Genomic DNA, 16408 nt, shown 5'->3' with positions numbered 1-16408 from the left:
CATGTGTTCTGATTCATTTTAAATAACCCAAATGTTAGTCTTTCCTTCTTAGTCTGTCCTACAGCTTAAGAGGTCCTGCTACTCCCTTATCTACAATACATTTCACAGAAGAGAAAATTAAAATACCTCAATGTCAAATGCTATCAGTCCTAGTACATCAATAATCAAGAGCTTCGATGACATATTTTCTTCAATATTGCCCTTGTCAGAGCTTAGTCATTAGACATCTACATTAGCTAGAAAATTGAAGTATTACTTACTGTGTTCTACCCTCCATCCTCATTATAAACTGGAACACCCTAAGAGAGTAACAGTATGAAGCACATGCCCTACTTACTGCAGTTTGCCTGGCTGTTCCTCATCTCACAGGGAGAAGCTCCACAGGGATCAGGGCAGGAGGAGCACCTGTGGTCTCCCTCCTGACAGAGGGTTTGATCTGAGGGAAGAAGAAATGTACTTTTCAAATTATTTACCAGACTAATAAAAATGACTGGAGCATAGTGAGAGAGTACAGTGTTTACATAAAAATTAAGTATTTCCTTTACATATTTCAGTAAGTAGACAACACCATTGCAAGTGCAGTAAGGAAGAAAAGTGTGCAACACTGTTCAGTTCTCACTTCCCTTACCCCTCTGTTCGATATAAAAAATTATATCCCAGTTTCTGAATGAGAGGCTTGGATTTCTGAAAGACATTTATCATGCAGAATATGAAAAGTCCTGCAAAAAGAACAATAGGCCCTAGCTGAAAGAGAACTGTCTGGGAATTGTTCTTCAATGCCATTTAGTTGATCTGCTTCTCATTTTATGATTTATTTGGTTGACAATAAAAGACATCCTAAAGAAAGATCAGAGATGAACACTAAATGACCTCCTTTGACTGGTTAAAAAACAAACAACAACAGAAAGAAATCCAAAAATGTTATGGTCCTAATAATGGACTTCAGAATAAATAAAACCAGCACTTCATCAAAAGTTTCTGAACTACTTGTGTAGTTACTTTATATGACAAATCCCTGATCTTCTCTCTCTCATAGTTGTGCTAGCTCCTTTCCAAACCATTAAATTCTCTCTTCCATGAGCAAAAGGAGTCTTTTAGTTCACTATTCTGTAAGGAGAGACTAAATAGATGGTGTTCATCATCTCATCCTGTTTAAAATAGCTTATTGCCCTGATTGCTTAGTATTTGTATTGCACTACTGCCCATGCACATGAATCATGCATCCCTCCATTGGATATACAAAAGGTGCTGAAGAATGATCTAGTTTCAATAGCCTTGACAACAACCTTGTCTAATTGATATAGTCGTACCTATCATATTATAAAGTAGATTTACTTCCATTCATACATGTTATATATTGAAGCAACAGAGGTAATTTCTTTGCTATAGTGATTGACAATCTTATTTAACAGCTGCATCTGACTGCAAAATGGAACTTGAAAGGCAGGAAAAGCCTTTTGACTTCTAGAGCTATCCCAAATATTTACATTAAAATTGTTTTTAAAGTTTGCTCCAACTCCTTCCTATACTTTAAAAATCTCTGTGCTATAAGGTAGATTCTTTTGATCCTAGCACAAATAATGCTGAATTTCTACAAACACACTGTACCCTGTCTTTTGAAGAGATCACAGAAACAGTTGTGCATACATCTGTGTCAGATGTGTATTGTCACAAAGTGAACGAGAGCAGTACTCATAGACAGATGCCTTAAATTTCCTTAAGGCATGCAGTGAAGGAGAACACTTTTCTGTTCCAGATAGAGATGAAGCAACAGTCACTTGTAATATCTGAATGTATACACTGCCACTAGGACACAGGATCCTTTTGCAGGCAAGGGGAAGTCACTACACCCTGACCTCAAACTTCCATTCTGAATTCTCATTTTTACTGTGTTTGTAACAAAACCAGTACTCCAGACTCCATTAGGTGTAACTCCACTGACTCTGACAGACATATCCAAAATTTTAAGATTTTATTTGTAGAGTAGAAAAGTCTTTGTAATAAGTGCATGTCCTACTACATTTTTTTGCAGTTGCAGGAAACAACAAAATATTAAAAAATTTACTATTGTAAATTACAAACAAGAATTCTGCCTTGCTTCTGCATTGACTTTGCAAGGAAATAAAGATGACTGAAATCTAAATTCTGCCAACACATTCCCATGCAAATTAGGATGGATGGGATATCGTTGCCTAAAGAAAGAATTTTTCTCTATACAATACTGCAAAATACTGAATAGAACTTTTGCACATTGAAGAATTAATAACAAAAATTAGGAAAATGTTTGTATTTAAAAGCTCTGCAGTTTAATGGCAAGCAGAAATCATGTAGTGATAATTATCACCCCATACTACTGCTTGAATATTTTAACCTATACCTATTCATCACACCAAAAAAAGATTTTTAACCATTGCTTCAACATCAAAAGGGAAAAAAGAGGCAGTGAGAACAAAATACATCACTGGCTTCTAGCCCACACCATGTAAGACAAAGGAAGGATAAAAGAATTCATAGGATAAGACTGAGACTGGACATCAAAAAAGAAGAATAAAAGGTGAACATTTTGTGAAAGTGCACAGTCAGAACTGAGGAGAAAAACTTGTTTCTGGGTTTTAAGATTGCCACAGTCACAACTAGAAGATACTTCATGCAAGACCTTTATATTATGTCAACATTTTTCTGTTTCAGCTTCAGCTTCTCAGGTATTTTTTGGAATGAAAGTACTTAAATTGGAGTAGGAAGATCCCAAGAACTTTCCGTGAAAAGAAGGGATTGAGTAACATACTTATGAAAGCATTTCTTTTAGACTGGTTTCCTAAAGAAACAAGGCTTATATAATCACACTGTGTGTCTATTTTATGATAACAGGTCTTTTCTACTCTAATAACTATTAAATAGCCTGTCCTATTAAGCACTACACTTGCCAACATTAGCTTTCTGCATAAGGTCAACTATTTAAATTTATTTAAAATAATTAATTTAAAATTAATTTTTAAAAGACATTAATAATTCTTGCATTAAAGGAAGGCTGCAATCTGAACCTATACCTTACCAGGAATAAGAGAATTACATGTGAAAAATACCTTCAAATTCTGAAATCATCATAACGGCATTGCTTTCTGAGTGTCTTTGGAAAACCATGTTCTGGGGCTCCAGCCATTCCTTAGTTTCCTCTTCTCTCATAGAGTCCACAGTAAGATAGCTATCAAGCAGCCTTGAAAACTCATGTTCTCATAAATTTTCCCTTAGTCACACTAGATCTTTAGTTTACTCATGAAAACATTCTTTCTCTGATTCCCAAGTTCTGATAAAGAAAAGGATTTTAATGAGAAAATTCCTCCTCAAATGACATCAGTTCCTGTAACAGTAGATTCTCATTGCTCCAAACAATGTATTTCAAGTGACAGCTAATTATATCAGATAACTAAATACTGTGCTAAATATCACCCCCACTTCTTCACTTTTTAAAATAATTTTAAGTACTAAAATAAGTCTGCTTACAAGTGCCTGTGTGAAAGCACACACCAAACAGCCTTAGCAAGAGTTATTTGGAGAAATAAAGTAATTTGTCAGACAGCTTTAGCTAAAGGCACTGTGGAACATAGCAGTCAATGGTAGGTTTAGTGAGAAAAGTAAAATGAGGCATATCCTTACTTTCACTGCAGTTTTCTTCATCACTTCCATCTTTACAATCATTATCTCCATCACACTGGAATGCACTAGGAATGCACTGCCCATTTCTGCACTCCACCAGACCCTGACTGTGACATGCTAGAGAGACAAAAAATATAAAAAAGACAATATTCTGAGCTCAGTGACAAAAATACTAAAAAGACAATCAATGAGCTCAGTGAAGCTCTGCACTATATCTGAACATCACACTGAAGTTATTTTAGGAGGAGCTGATAACAGTGCTTAGCACTGGAGAACCAGGAGGCATTTCTCATTATGTGTCAGCTAATTTTCCAATAGCTACACTGATCTTTACCTGCAGAGACTGACACTATAAATGTCAGGCATTAGCAACAGCCTGAGATGAAATCTTAGCTTCCCCAAGGAAAAAAATGTACACAATTTTTACTCATATAGTGGGAACATTACAATTAACAAAAAGCTAATTCTGTAATTAACAAGAAGCTCTAACACAAAGCAATGCTTTACTTCTTAACAAAGGCAAGAAATATTTAGTTTGCTGCTGCTGTCTACTGAAAACAGACATTTGTCAAGTGTGAACTTCTGAAATAAAATAAGTTTATAGTTTTGCTTTCTTTTTTTTTTTTTAGTTTTTTTTTTAGTTTTCAAAGAAAGAAAAAACAATTTAGAGATTAAGGGAACTTACAGCAATTGATCTCATCTGATTTGTCTATACAGTCATGGTCACCATCACATACCCAATCAGCTGTTATACATCTCCCCTCTCCACACTGGTGATGTGTCACTGGATTGCAATCTACATAAAACGCAAATTTGAAGAAAGAAAAAGGATGCTAAGTTACTATTTGTATATTTTATATTACTGATCCATTGTTCCATGCTTATTAGCTAATCTTATTAATGACGCTTTTTGCATTAATAAATTATATTAAGAATTTTTTTCTATCTGCAGACTTTTATTATTAATTGTATTGCCTGTATAGTGATGTGCTCATTCCTTTTCCCAGCTGCACAGCTGTGACTATTTGCAAGTAAACAAGTTTCTAAGATTTGTTAAGCCCGTTAGAAGATCTGGCACACCATCTCAGGGAATGGTTTCGTTAACCAACATTTTCAGTAACCATCAGAGAAAATAATTTCCTTCATTTATCTTTTTACTAAGACATTCACAAAATATTTCTCAAGTTCAGAAACTATATTTTTTGCATGTACTTTCAATTTTCCATAAGAATTATCTACAAAGAAATCATTCTAATTGTCATCTTACTCTTTCTGCCTAAATGCACAAAGAGCCTTATGCTGAGCACACTGACTTTACACCACAACAGAGAGAATAGACACAGTCCACTCCTCCAAATCTGCTATGAAAACCAATTATAGCATGTACAAAAACTTAGATTTTAAAAATTGTATAGAAAAAACCTATGTCAAGGTAGGAAAGATAGGAGAGAGATCAACATTTAGAAAAACTTAATCATCTTTAAACTAAGATTATTTATGGAAAAGAACCCACTACATAACCAAAACTGACAAGAAAATATTGAAAAGTCTTAGAGTGTGCTGAATTTGAAGAAATTTTAAAAAATCTCAGAAAAAAATGTGCCTTAATTTTCAGTTTTTATATTCTCTGTGTTCTTCCTTAGAAAAGCATATGGAAAAAAGGGAGAAATAATATTTTAACTGTCAAAAATTATTTTAGAAAACTTAATTGTTCTCAGGTGTAGTAACAGAACCAAAAGTTAGTAAAAATCAGGCTGTCTACATTTCCCAATATTTACATGCTAAGATTATTCTTTTTTAATTTCAAAACTTCATTGATTCAAAACTTCTCCTATGGAAGTTAAGTATAGGTAGATACATATGGTAGGTAGGTAAGTGTCATGAAAACATGGAAAGTTGATTGACAAGACAATTTGAAAGAAACAGAATTTGATAATCAAAACATACAACTTCACTATCAATCTTATGTAAAAACACTTCAGCTGTAAAACAGTTGGCACCAGCAGTGCCCTCATGTAGTCTGCTTTACTCCCAATTAAATTCAGTCAAGCTAGCAACAAAGCATCTTTTGGAATTAGTTTAAAGCAAGTTGAAAATAGTAGTATTTCTTATAAATACCAAACCCTTCAAGATTTGGATTGATCCAGAACTCTCCTTTAAACCGTTTCAAATTTCATATATTATCAGTGAGCTGTTTTCACTGTGTTCAAATGCAGTAAGAACAGGGTATATTACTCCTTCAGTAGTTTAAGGAAAAGGTTTACTGGGTTAGACAGTCCTGATATTTTAAAGACTTTAGAAAAGCACATAACTTTCATTTACCACAATTTTGCTCATCACTAAGGTCTCCACAGTCATCATATCCATCACAAACAAAGGTGTAATTGAGGCATTTTCCCGTGTCACAACGAAATACATCATTGCTGCAATCTACAAAACAAAGCATGTAAAATGTGAAGGTTGCATTGGAACATTCATATGAACTATGAACCCTGTACTGACTACAAACCAGATTAGCTAAAGAGACCTTAAAACTTTCAGCTCTGCATTAATACTGGTGTTTACCAGTTTATGAGAAACTAATCTGGAAGAATATGAAAAATCAAAAGCCATTTTTAGAAATTTTTACTCTCTCCCTGCCAAGTGTTTTTTTGATCAATACCATAAGGAGAGAGTGCTCCGGCTGCACATAGGGACCTAAATGTTTAATTAATTTATAGACATAAAAGTTCTCAAGAAATGTTGTAGGCACCACCATTGCATATTACTAGGAAAATCCTGACTACCTGATGTGGCTGTTAAGTGGAGATGAAGATTCTAACAGCAAAATCAAGATCCCTAGACCCTACTTTTGAACCTGCCTTTGGTCTTACAATGGTTTCAAATGAGCTTTATGCTTAACACACTTTGGAGCTCAGGAGATCTAGCCTGGTGCCTTCTCATCATGGAACTCTTACTGTCAGCACTGGGTGGGTTCAACATTTTTTCTCCATGACTGGATGCATCAGCAAAACCTGCCAGATATTCTCTGAGAATAACCATAACACTTGAATAATATCAGGTTCAATAAAAATATGGAATCTTTGTTGTAGCTGAAAGGGTTGAAGAGAAATGATGGTTTGTGGTATCTGGTCCCATCAGTAATAACTTTTGATTTCAAGCATACAGCTAGGAAGGGACAAGACAGTTTCACTGTCTTCTTCTAGACCTTTCCTTGACCTCTAGCTTTCCAGGGAGAATGCCAAGACACAGAACAACTAGGTGGACAACACTGCCTTCCTGGTGGAGCTAAGCCACGGGAACGAAGGAAGTCCTTTGTGCCCGTTTTTACTGGCATATGTGGGCATTTTAAATTAATTATTCCCCAGAAAACAGAGAGAGAGCCCAAAAAGCAGGGACTGGAACCAAAGTGCCTCCTTTCTTCTGAGATGATCAACCACAAAACAACAGAATCAGGCTACCACTTCCCCCTCTCCTCTTGTGACTCCTGTGTTCATGACTGCACACTGGTTCCCCTTTCAAAGCAGGGTATCCTTCTAAGGATATTACACAGAAAGGTGCAGAACTCTTCCAGGAGGTGCAGTGGGGTTTCTACCCCTTCATATCAATGTCAACCAAGTGTTCCACTTCCTAGGTGAGAAACAACTCTGGAGCTTGAACATAAGTCACTTCCTCTCCTTCCCCCACAGAAGTATTAGTGCTTTCTTCAAGTTTCACATTATCTTAGAAGGTCCAAACAGAATTTATAGCTTAATAAGAAGGAAATGCTTCAGGATATGAAGTAAAATAATATGGCTGAGCCATTAGCTACATACTCAATGGTTAATTCAACTTCAAAAAGAACCATTATTCATAAAAGAGGGAATAACAAAAACCCCACAGTAAAAGAAAATAAATTATAAGTTCTTGCTTCCTGTAAGCAGACCAACACCCCGCTGAGAGTAAATTCTAAACATCACTTGTTTTGAATATGCAACAGCATGAAGTAGTCTGGTAACCTTCAATCTTATTGATCAGTTTGTAACTCTGACAGTTTCTGCGCTTCTTCCACTGCTCCTCCTGCAAATGAAACAAAACTGCCTTTTTCTATGTTATTTCCTCTGGATAAATTTACTGTTTGATTTCCATTCATATCCCCATTCCTGTGTCCATCCATACCTCTGAAGCTGCTGCAGTGTCCTTCAGGGTAGACAACCCACAGGCCCACACAGACAGGGTAAACAAAAAGAATACAAACTTCCTTGCAGGGAAAGAAGATTCACTTGATGAAAGTCTAACAGCCTTAATATACATTTTCTTCAAGATATTAGCAATAATGTATTGTAAAGGTAGTTGGTTACTCTGTTAAGTAAGATGGGCACTTGGCAGCTGCCACTTGTAAAAGGCTCAAATTTTATAAATTATGGGGATATCCCCATTTACACAAAAATTAAATACAATTTTACTTGTACTCCAATTTTACTGTACTTCACTAAACACAAATGAAGCCTTGGGAATCTTCTGCATTCAACAATTTGGCCCTGAGATAAGCTCAATTGGTTAAACCATGGTGGAAAAGCCAACGTGGCAGATTTGATCCCTGTATGATCCAGATCCAAAAGGACCTGCTGCACATGGGTCTGGGCAAACCCCCACAACATCTCTAAACTGGAGAGAGATGGATTTCATGGGTGGACTGTTTGGTGGATAAGGAATTGGTTGGATGATCATGTCCCAAGGGTCAATAGCTCAGAATCCCAAAGAACATCAGTGACCAGTGGTGTCCCTTGGGGCTCTTTACCGGGACCAGCGTTATCTAATGTCTTCATTAATAACACAGACGAAGGGATGAAGCACAGCCTCAGCAAAGCTGCAGGAGAGAGGAGAGATGGTGTGGATGTCAAGCTGAGTGGTGTGGTTATCACACCTGAAGGACAGGATGCCATACAGAGGGACCTGGACAAGCTCAAGAAGTGGGCGCATGGGACTCCTGTGGTCTAGCAAGATCAAGTACAAGGTGCTGCACCTGGGTCAGGTGTCAACAACCCAGGTATCAACACAGGCTGGGGGATGAACAGATGGAAAGCAGCCCTGACAGAAAACTTGGGGGAACTGGTAGCTGAGCAGCTGCACATGAGTCAGCAATGTGCACTTGCAGCCCAGAAAGCCAGTTGTATCCTGGGCTGCATCAGAAGCAGCGTGGCCAGAAGGCTGAGGAAGTGATTCTGTCCCTCTGCTCTGCTCTTGTGAAAGCCCACCTGGAGTGCTGCATCCAGCCCTAGGTGCCACAGCACAGGAAAGACATGGACCTGTTGGAAGAGGTCCAGACAAGGCTACAAAATGACCATAGGGATGGAACAGCTCTCCTTTGAAGAAAAGCTGAGAGAGGGCTGCAGTTGTTTCTCCTGGAGAAAGAGCGGCCTTTTCAGCACTTTAGGGAAGCTTATAGGAAAGATGGGGACAGACTTTTAGCTGGGCCTCTTGTTATAGGACAAGGAGTAATAGTTTTAGAAGAGGGTATTTTTAGACTAGACATAAGGAATAGATGTTTTACAATGAGGATGGTGAAACACTGGAACAGGTTACCCAGAGGAATGGCAGACACCCCATTCCTGGAAATATTCAAGGTCAGCTTGGATGGGACTCTGAGCAGCCTATTCTATAATATTATGAGGTGACTTAAGACTTTGAGAAGGGCAAGGACTGCAAGAAACACAGCATCTTTTATCAGGCAAGCTTTCAGGCAAACAGGTCTTCCTTCAGTTTTGCTCTTCCTGCTGTGTAATTCAGGAAAGTCTTATTTGACCTCCACACCCTCTCCTCGACTCCTACCAAGCATCCTAATGAAGGATGCCCTCTGCATATAAACCCTGTATCATTAAACACACAGGTGTCCTTTCAAAGGTAATACTAGCTCCTGAAATTTATGCTTGTTTTTTCAAGACATGTAACATGTCTTTTTCAAGACATTCTTTTACTACTAATTTCTTCTTTCCCCATTTCTAATAGAACTTGAGAGCCATATTCTCATAGGCATTTTTAAATTTTTTAGCTTACTTTAAATCTAAAGCTAACGCTGACATGAAAAATTAGAAAATAAAAACACACAATACTTTTTACATAATAGACATTATCTCACCCTCCAAGAAATTAATTTTAGGCTATTAAAGGAAATGCAAGCTCTAGGCTTATTCATACTGAGACCAGGAGGAAATTGCTGTCCTCATTTATTCCTTGGAGTATCCCAGATAAAATCTAACAACAACTTCCTTAAAAGCAGCTCTGTGAGTCTTGGAATGCCCAGGCTCTTAAATCACTAATCTTTGAGTTGAGTCTAAACTGCACAGTCTGACATTTTTCAAAGTCTGAATGAGAAATCCTGTTTTGTGGTATCATGTCCTGTATAGTCCCCATTTAGTAATTTTTCCACATATTCCTCTGTTCTTTTTCCTCTTGCCTTCTCATTGTTTTCTTAAGGTACATTTGCTCCACTTCTCTAAAGGTGTTTGTAGTTCAAGGTGTTTTGTTAACCAAGAAAAACACAAAGGAACTCTAAAGACAAGCTCTACCACAGACAAATACATGAAAATTAAGCTATCACATATGTACGTTCTGCTGCAGCACATACTGGGATTAATTTAAATAAATCGCATCCAGGGTTAAGACCAAGAGAACTTTCTAAACAGATGATCTTGCATCTAGTCTAAAATCAATGCCAAGGCCCAGGATAAAGCTACAACTAACAGTTTGCAGCTGATTATCAGAATTGCTCCTTTCTGATGTACACTACTGATTCATTTAAAAAAAAAAATCCCAAAAAGAAAAAAAAAAAACCAACAACAACAAAATACTTCTTATTTCCACAAAGATCCTTCACTCCCTCAAGGTATAACATTTGATAGATCAAAAGCACATGCTGTGGCCTTAGTGAGCAAAGCTAAACATAGTCCAAATGTCAATATATGCAAACACTACGCAAAGTTCCTGTTCTGTGCCAACAGCCTGCTTCAGCTTCCAGGTTTCCCTGAATGAATTCAGTACTTCAGCAGAACACTGCAAGGTTTAAGAAACTTACTACAATGGACCTCATCACTCCAATCATCACAGTCGTTGTAGCCATTGCACTGCAGTTTCCCTGGGATGCAAATCCCACTGGCACACATGAAACTCTCCTCTCCTCCACACAGTGCTGTAAGAGAGCAGAAAAGACAGAATGTGGAGAAAAAGCATTAGCATCAACACTACAAAGTTAGTGATACTACAGTCTTACAAATGTTAAACTGATATTCAATCCCCCACAGGGGCTGAAATGTATTTCCAATTTGGAAAACATTAGGATAGCTCTCAGAGGAACATCACTGAATGCAAGAAGGTCAAGAGGAAAACCTAAAAGAGAAAAAAATCTCAATTTTTGAGATAGCACGAAGCCATTTAAGATTTCTATCAGTGAACAACCCATTTTAAAAGACCTCAACAAGCAGTCATGAAAGGACTACTACACCTGTTAAATCTGCCCTGGGATGAAGGAAGGAGCCTTACATGCTCATGTGGAATATGCCCAAAACATATAATAATTTCTGCTTAAGGCTGGCTTTACTGTACAGCCCTTTGGTACTCCTCTCATTTGCCAAACTAATAGTTATACAGTGGATGCCCTGAGGTACCACTTAGCACTGGGCATGCTTCTTCAGTGCTTTTCAAAAATGACAAATAGCTCCAGCTTGCACTGGCTGCTCATTAAACAATTTACCCAGATTTTTAGCTTTATTATTGGTCCTAGAATAGCAGTCTTTTCTATCACACTATGGCAATGTCTCCACACACAAACATACACACTCTCAGCACCTTCACTGTTAGCTTTAAGTTTTGTCAGCAGGAGATTATTTTTTTCCAACATATTTACCTTCTTTTCTAAGCGTCACTATTATTTTATTATCCCCAAGATACAGGGCAAACTTAGACTTAGTCAAGTGAAACACACACTCTTTATGGAAAATTCATTTGTAATAAAAACTTTTGAATAATTTCAAAATCTTTTCCATTACATTTCTAGGTGTACTGTTCACTTGGACAGCAAATAATTTTGATTTTGCAATACAAACATCATTTTCTAGTTGGATAATGAGAACATGGTTATTGCAGTGAAAGCTGCTTATGCAATGTATTTTAAAGGAGGTAAACTCCTAACGCTAACTTTAATGAACAGTGCCCAAAATACTAATTAGGTGCCCTAATACTAATTTAAACCAAGTATTTTCAACTGGTTTGTGCCATTTAATGTTTGTGACTCTTCATCAGTGACAAGGTAGTGCAAAACCACAAGCATCATCATTTTGCACACCCTAATGATATGCTCCTCAGTAAGCTCCCTCACACTGTGTGCTTGGACACATTTCCTAACCTCTCACTGAACAGTAACAGCCTCATCAGTATTCTACCAGTTTTGGAAGGGTATTATGAACTGCAAAATACAACAGGCTTAAGACAAACATGAGATCAGATAACAGTCACAGTCTCATTTTATAGCATGAAAAATGAGGCAATGAGATATTAAAGTGAACATTATGAGGACTAATGAGTAATAACATCTAAGACACAAAAAGCAGAATGTGATTTTTTTTTTTTGAGGGTAGAGACTGATGTCATTTTCAAAGACCAGCTCTTGTTGCCTTTACTTGTAGATGCAAATGTCTCAATTGCAAATAAACTCCAGCTATACAAATGAAGAGCCCAGTTAGCTGGAAGTGTTCAAAGAACAGTAGAGAAAATTTTTATTCAAGTGCCTTGTTCAGCATGGTCATTGCAACAGTGACAGGGCAAGAATCTCACTTCACAGGATAATGTCACACTTCATTATGAGCTAATATTTTTATCTCTCCAGTTCCCTGCCCTATACACTGCACCTCCTGATTTCTGTGGTCACTAAGCTCTACAGGGCCCCCTAGAAACAACAGACCTCCTTGGTATGGAAGTACTGGTTCCCTGGACACCACAGTTTTTCCCACAGATGATGATGTCAGGTAAAAGTACAATATGACAGTATAATCAAAATTTTGTAATTCATTTTACAAGAAAGGCTCTTAGAGGTTGGAGAGGCAACTTTACCTGACGGGTAATCTTACGTTCTTATAACTTGGCTTTCACACAATTTCCTTCATGTTCAAAAAGGAAAAGAGCATAAATAGCTCAAAAAGAACCATCTTGATTTGCTTTGATGGAGATCTCCATCAAAGATCTTCATTGGTACTAAGACTGCAAGAGTAATGGACTCCTATCTTTTGTGTGAATATGCCAGTCGGCCTGAGAGAATGGAAGTTAACAGCAGGAATATCAGATAACTTTTCTTACAGATCAAAAGAGAAAAGGTTCTAGGGTCCCATATTCATTTCTGGGCTATGAAAAAGTGTGTAGAAGCACTTATAAGTCATCCTGACTCTGCCTCCTTAATACATCTCTGTCTTGTTCTGGTCCTATCCCAAACCACTTCTCCATTTCTGCACACCTAAAGTGAGCATTTTGCTGTTTATCTTGTATGTTATACAAAAAACAAGAGGAAGAGTGAAATTAGTTTTCTTTATCTCTCAGTTTTAGCTTCCAGCTGCAATCAGATGGAATCTTTAGAAATTTTAATCTCACCTCTAGCAGTCTTCTAATAGGTAATGACTGGATATGTTTGGTCCAGGTTCAGGGCAAGGAGAGTACAGACACTGTGGACAGTACCTCCAATTAATGGAATTTCTGCTTTCTACCAAGCTTGTGCAAGAAGTTTCCAGCAGGTTGAAAACCGTTCCATCATACCTCCAAAGATCAGATTTTAATGGAAATTATAAAAGCCTTATCTAATGCTGTAAAGCAAACACTTTTCTTGAATGCTAAATTTTGATCTGAAGCCTAGTGGATTTAGGTTTGCAACCATTTATAAGACTTTACCGAACACAGGCTACACACTCAGAAACCCTGGTACTATAAGAAACAAAGTAGCAGCAGAAGAAATAATGTCTGAAATAGATGTCTGAAATAGGAAAAACACAGACCATTCCACTCAAAATTATTACAAATGGCAAAGGTGTTATTCTAAAGAAAGATGATGGTAAATGTTAATTACTGATACCTCTGTAAATAATTTACACATTTAATAATAAAATCACGCAAATATACACACACACAAACTCCTTAAGAAGAATGTTATGTAAAATAAGCCCAAATAAAATGGAAGCAATCCTTGCTAATAGAGAAACTTGCTTGTTTTAGTCCTTATCCAGAAAGTTTTACAATCTAGATTAGCTTCCAAAATCCTGGACTAAACACCAGTGGCAGTAAAAAGTATTTAATTTCACCTGTGTCTGGTGTACTATCAAAAGTGCCTTTGAGGAGGCAAGACCATTTATTTGCTGTACTTTCCAACTAGATTACTGGAATGTCATCTATAGAAGATTATGTGGCAAGGTCCTTGGAAAGCTGCGGAGAGCACAGACTGAAATAAAGATTATTTTACCAGATTGACATCTGGTTGCATTTCAAGGTACAGCAATAGATAAAGCATTCTACACAACTGTGAAATCACCATGGAAAGTGCTGCCAATTTTTTTTTCAAAGCAAAGAGGAGACCACATTTACTACCTAATGCTATGCAAGAAGTAAGAGGTATTAAAACAAGCAAAGGCAGTGCTCTTCATGCAATAGACTGACAAGCTGTAACATTCTGGAACACAATACTATGGATGCTAAAACGTACACAGACCCATGTAACAAAGGGACACATTAACTGAATAAAAATCTATGGCAGGTCACAAATTACAGAAGAATCCTTGAATCTCATGGATTCTTGGATGGAAAATGCAGGAGAATTTGGAAAAGTCCTGCCACATAGTCTTGGCCTGTTCTCCTTTTCTGGGCATTTGATTTCCTCAGCTTTTGGAGTCAGAATTATAAAACAGATGCACTTTTTCTTTACCCAGTATAGTCATAACAGCACAATGGAACACAGAGGAATCCCTGTATTCTCTCACTTTTAGATTTTCATCACCTGCTTCCTATACCATGTATGTACCCAGCAGTACAGTGTATGCATCTTGTTGCTGTCAATTCTAGAAAGTTTCGATCACACTATGATCACAATCATGGAATTAGAAAAGCTGGCAACTCCTTACCCCCAGGTAATTGTTCATTTCTCTATTTCCTTAGGATGCAAAATCCTGTGGGAGAAAAAAGACAAAAGACCTTTTTCTTTCACTCAAGTGATGTGGCCTAAAAAGGCCACATAATAAACTCCAAGCTGGAAAAGAAACAGGCAAAAAACAGGCACACAGGCAGAATAGGAGAATAAAAACCAGAGAAAACAACAAAATATAATGCAGGATCTACAGGATTAAAGAATGATTTGGTGGAGGAAATAGTTTAAGCAACCATGTGTGTTTCTTCACACGAAACAATACGACAATCCTGAAAAACATTTTGTTTTCCTCAAAAAATTATTCCACTATTGATGGTTTTGCAGCTGCTCAGCATCAATGTTACACATACATAAATCATCATTTCACTGCATTAAGTAAATGCAAGGGCACAATGAAAGATAGTGCATCTGCCTGATTTTAAAAGCTTTTTCTCAGAAAAATTATCTACTGGATGTATATAATTATATTGCCTATTGAAAAATAAATACCTGTTGCAATAAGGGATTCGAACTCTCTACACAAATTATTCCTCAAAGATAATTCTATTAATCAATGCCAGTTTGAATGAAGCTAGGGGTGACCTAATTGCAGCCTTCCAATACCTGCAGGGAGCCTACAAGAAAGATGGAGAGGAACTTTTTATAAGAACAAGTAATAATGGGACAAAGGGAAAGGCTTCAAACTGAAAGAGAGTAGATTTAGATTAGATATTAGGAAGAAAATCTTTACTGTGAGGGTGGTGAGACACTGGACAGGTTGTGCAGAGAAGCTGCGGATGCCCCATCCCTGGAAGTGTTCAAGGCCAGGCTGGATGGGGCTCTGAGCATCCTGGTCTAGTGGAAGGTGTGACTTACTATGGCAGAGGGGTTGGAATAAGATGATTTTAGGGTCCCTTCCAACTCAAGATCTCATGACAATGAAGTGCAGTTCAGGCCACAATGAAGTGCAGTTCAGGCGCATCACTTCTTTAACAGAGACAGACATTAATTCATAGTGTCTCTTTAGCAAAAACACAGAAGTGAACAATGTCTCATAACTCTATACTGTAATTTGCATAGTTTTGTGGTATAAACAGTAGAAGCATCATATTCACTGCTGCTTTTGAAAGCATTTTACAATTCAAATTAAAAGAAAAATAACTTCAGGGCTCTTTTGTGAGCTCCATGTTAATCTAAGTCAGATTTTTGTTTTGCTTTACTTCTCATTCAAGCTACTGGTTTTTCTTCTGATATGGTATTAACACCAACAGTTATGTTGGCTGGTCAAAGCTAATAAAATAACATTGTAAACAGGGTCAGTTGAGAGAGAGAGTAAAGCAGAGCTGAAATTTTTCTGTGAGTAGGGATATGAGTATCAGTCCTCAGGAAGGTTTCTGGGATTTCTTCCCCCCAGAATGGATTATTGGTCACATGTGGAGTGAATTACTGATAATGCCTCCTGCTCACTCCCTTACATGCTCATAGTTCATTAAACTTGTGAAACCACTTCAACCACCTACCTTAAATCTCAAAATACAAATTCTTACAACTATTATTAGGGTAGCCGATTTTCTCACCTACTGAGAATTCACTTGTGTAAACAGGTACCAGTAGGAAGGATAT

General features: G+C 37.3%; 1 protein-coding gene across 4 annotated transcripts in view; it reads right to left on the bottom strand.

The window, feature by feature from the left end:
- CORIN (corin, serine peptidase) overlaps nucleotides 1-16408 on the bottom strand; it is a 118734-nt gene that overhangs the window by 38955 nt on the left and 63371 nt on the right. For all 4 annotated transcript variants that reach the window (XR_012580474.1, XM_074541537.1, XM_074541538.1 and 1 more), the window contains exons 6-10: nucleotides 10709-10822; nucleotides 5977-6084; nucleotides 4340-4450; nucleotides 3655-3771; nucleotides 338-436 (exon numbers count right to left, since the gene is read on the bottom strand). Coding sequence is in view for 3 of the 4 variants with exons in the window: in XM_074541537.1 (XP_074397638.1) it covers nucleotides 338-436; nucleotides 3655-3771; nucleotides 4340-4450; nucleotides 5977-6084; nucleotides 10709-10822 (549 nt within the window). In the remaining variant the exon portion in view is untranslated. The remainder of the gene's footprint in view (nucleotides 1-337; nucleotides 437-3654; nucleotides 3772-4339; nucleotides 4451-5976; nucleotides 6085-10708; nucleotides 10823-16408) is intronic.

Source organism: Zonotrichia albicollis, chromosome 5 (genome assembly GCF_047830755.1).
Source record: "Zonotrichia albicollis isolate bZonAlb1 chromosome 5, bZonAlb1.hap1, whole genome shotgun sequence".
NCBI lineage: Eukaryota > Metazoa > Chordata > Aves > Passeriformes > Passerellidae > Zonotrichia > Zonotrichia albicollis.
The sequence above is the reverse complement of the archived record's forward strand: the minus strand, read 5'-3'. Positions and strand labels throughout refer to the sequence as shown.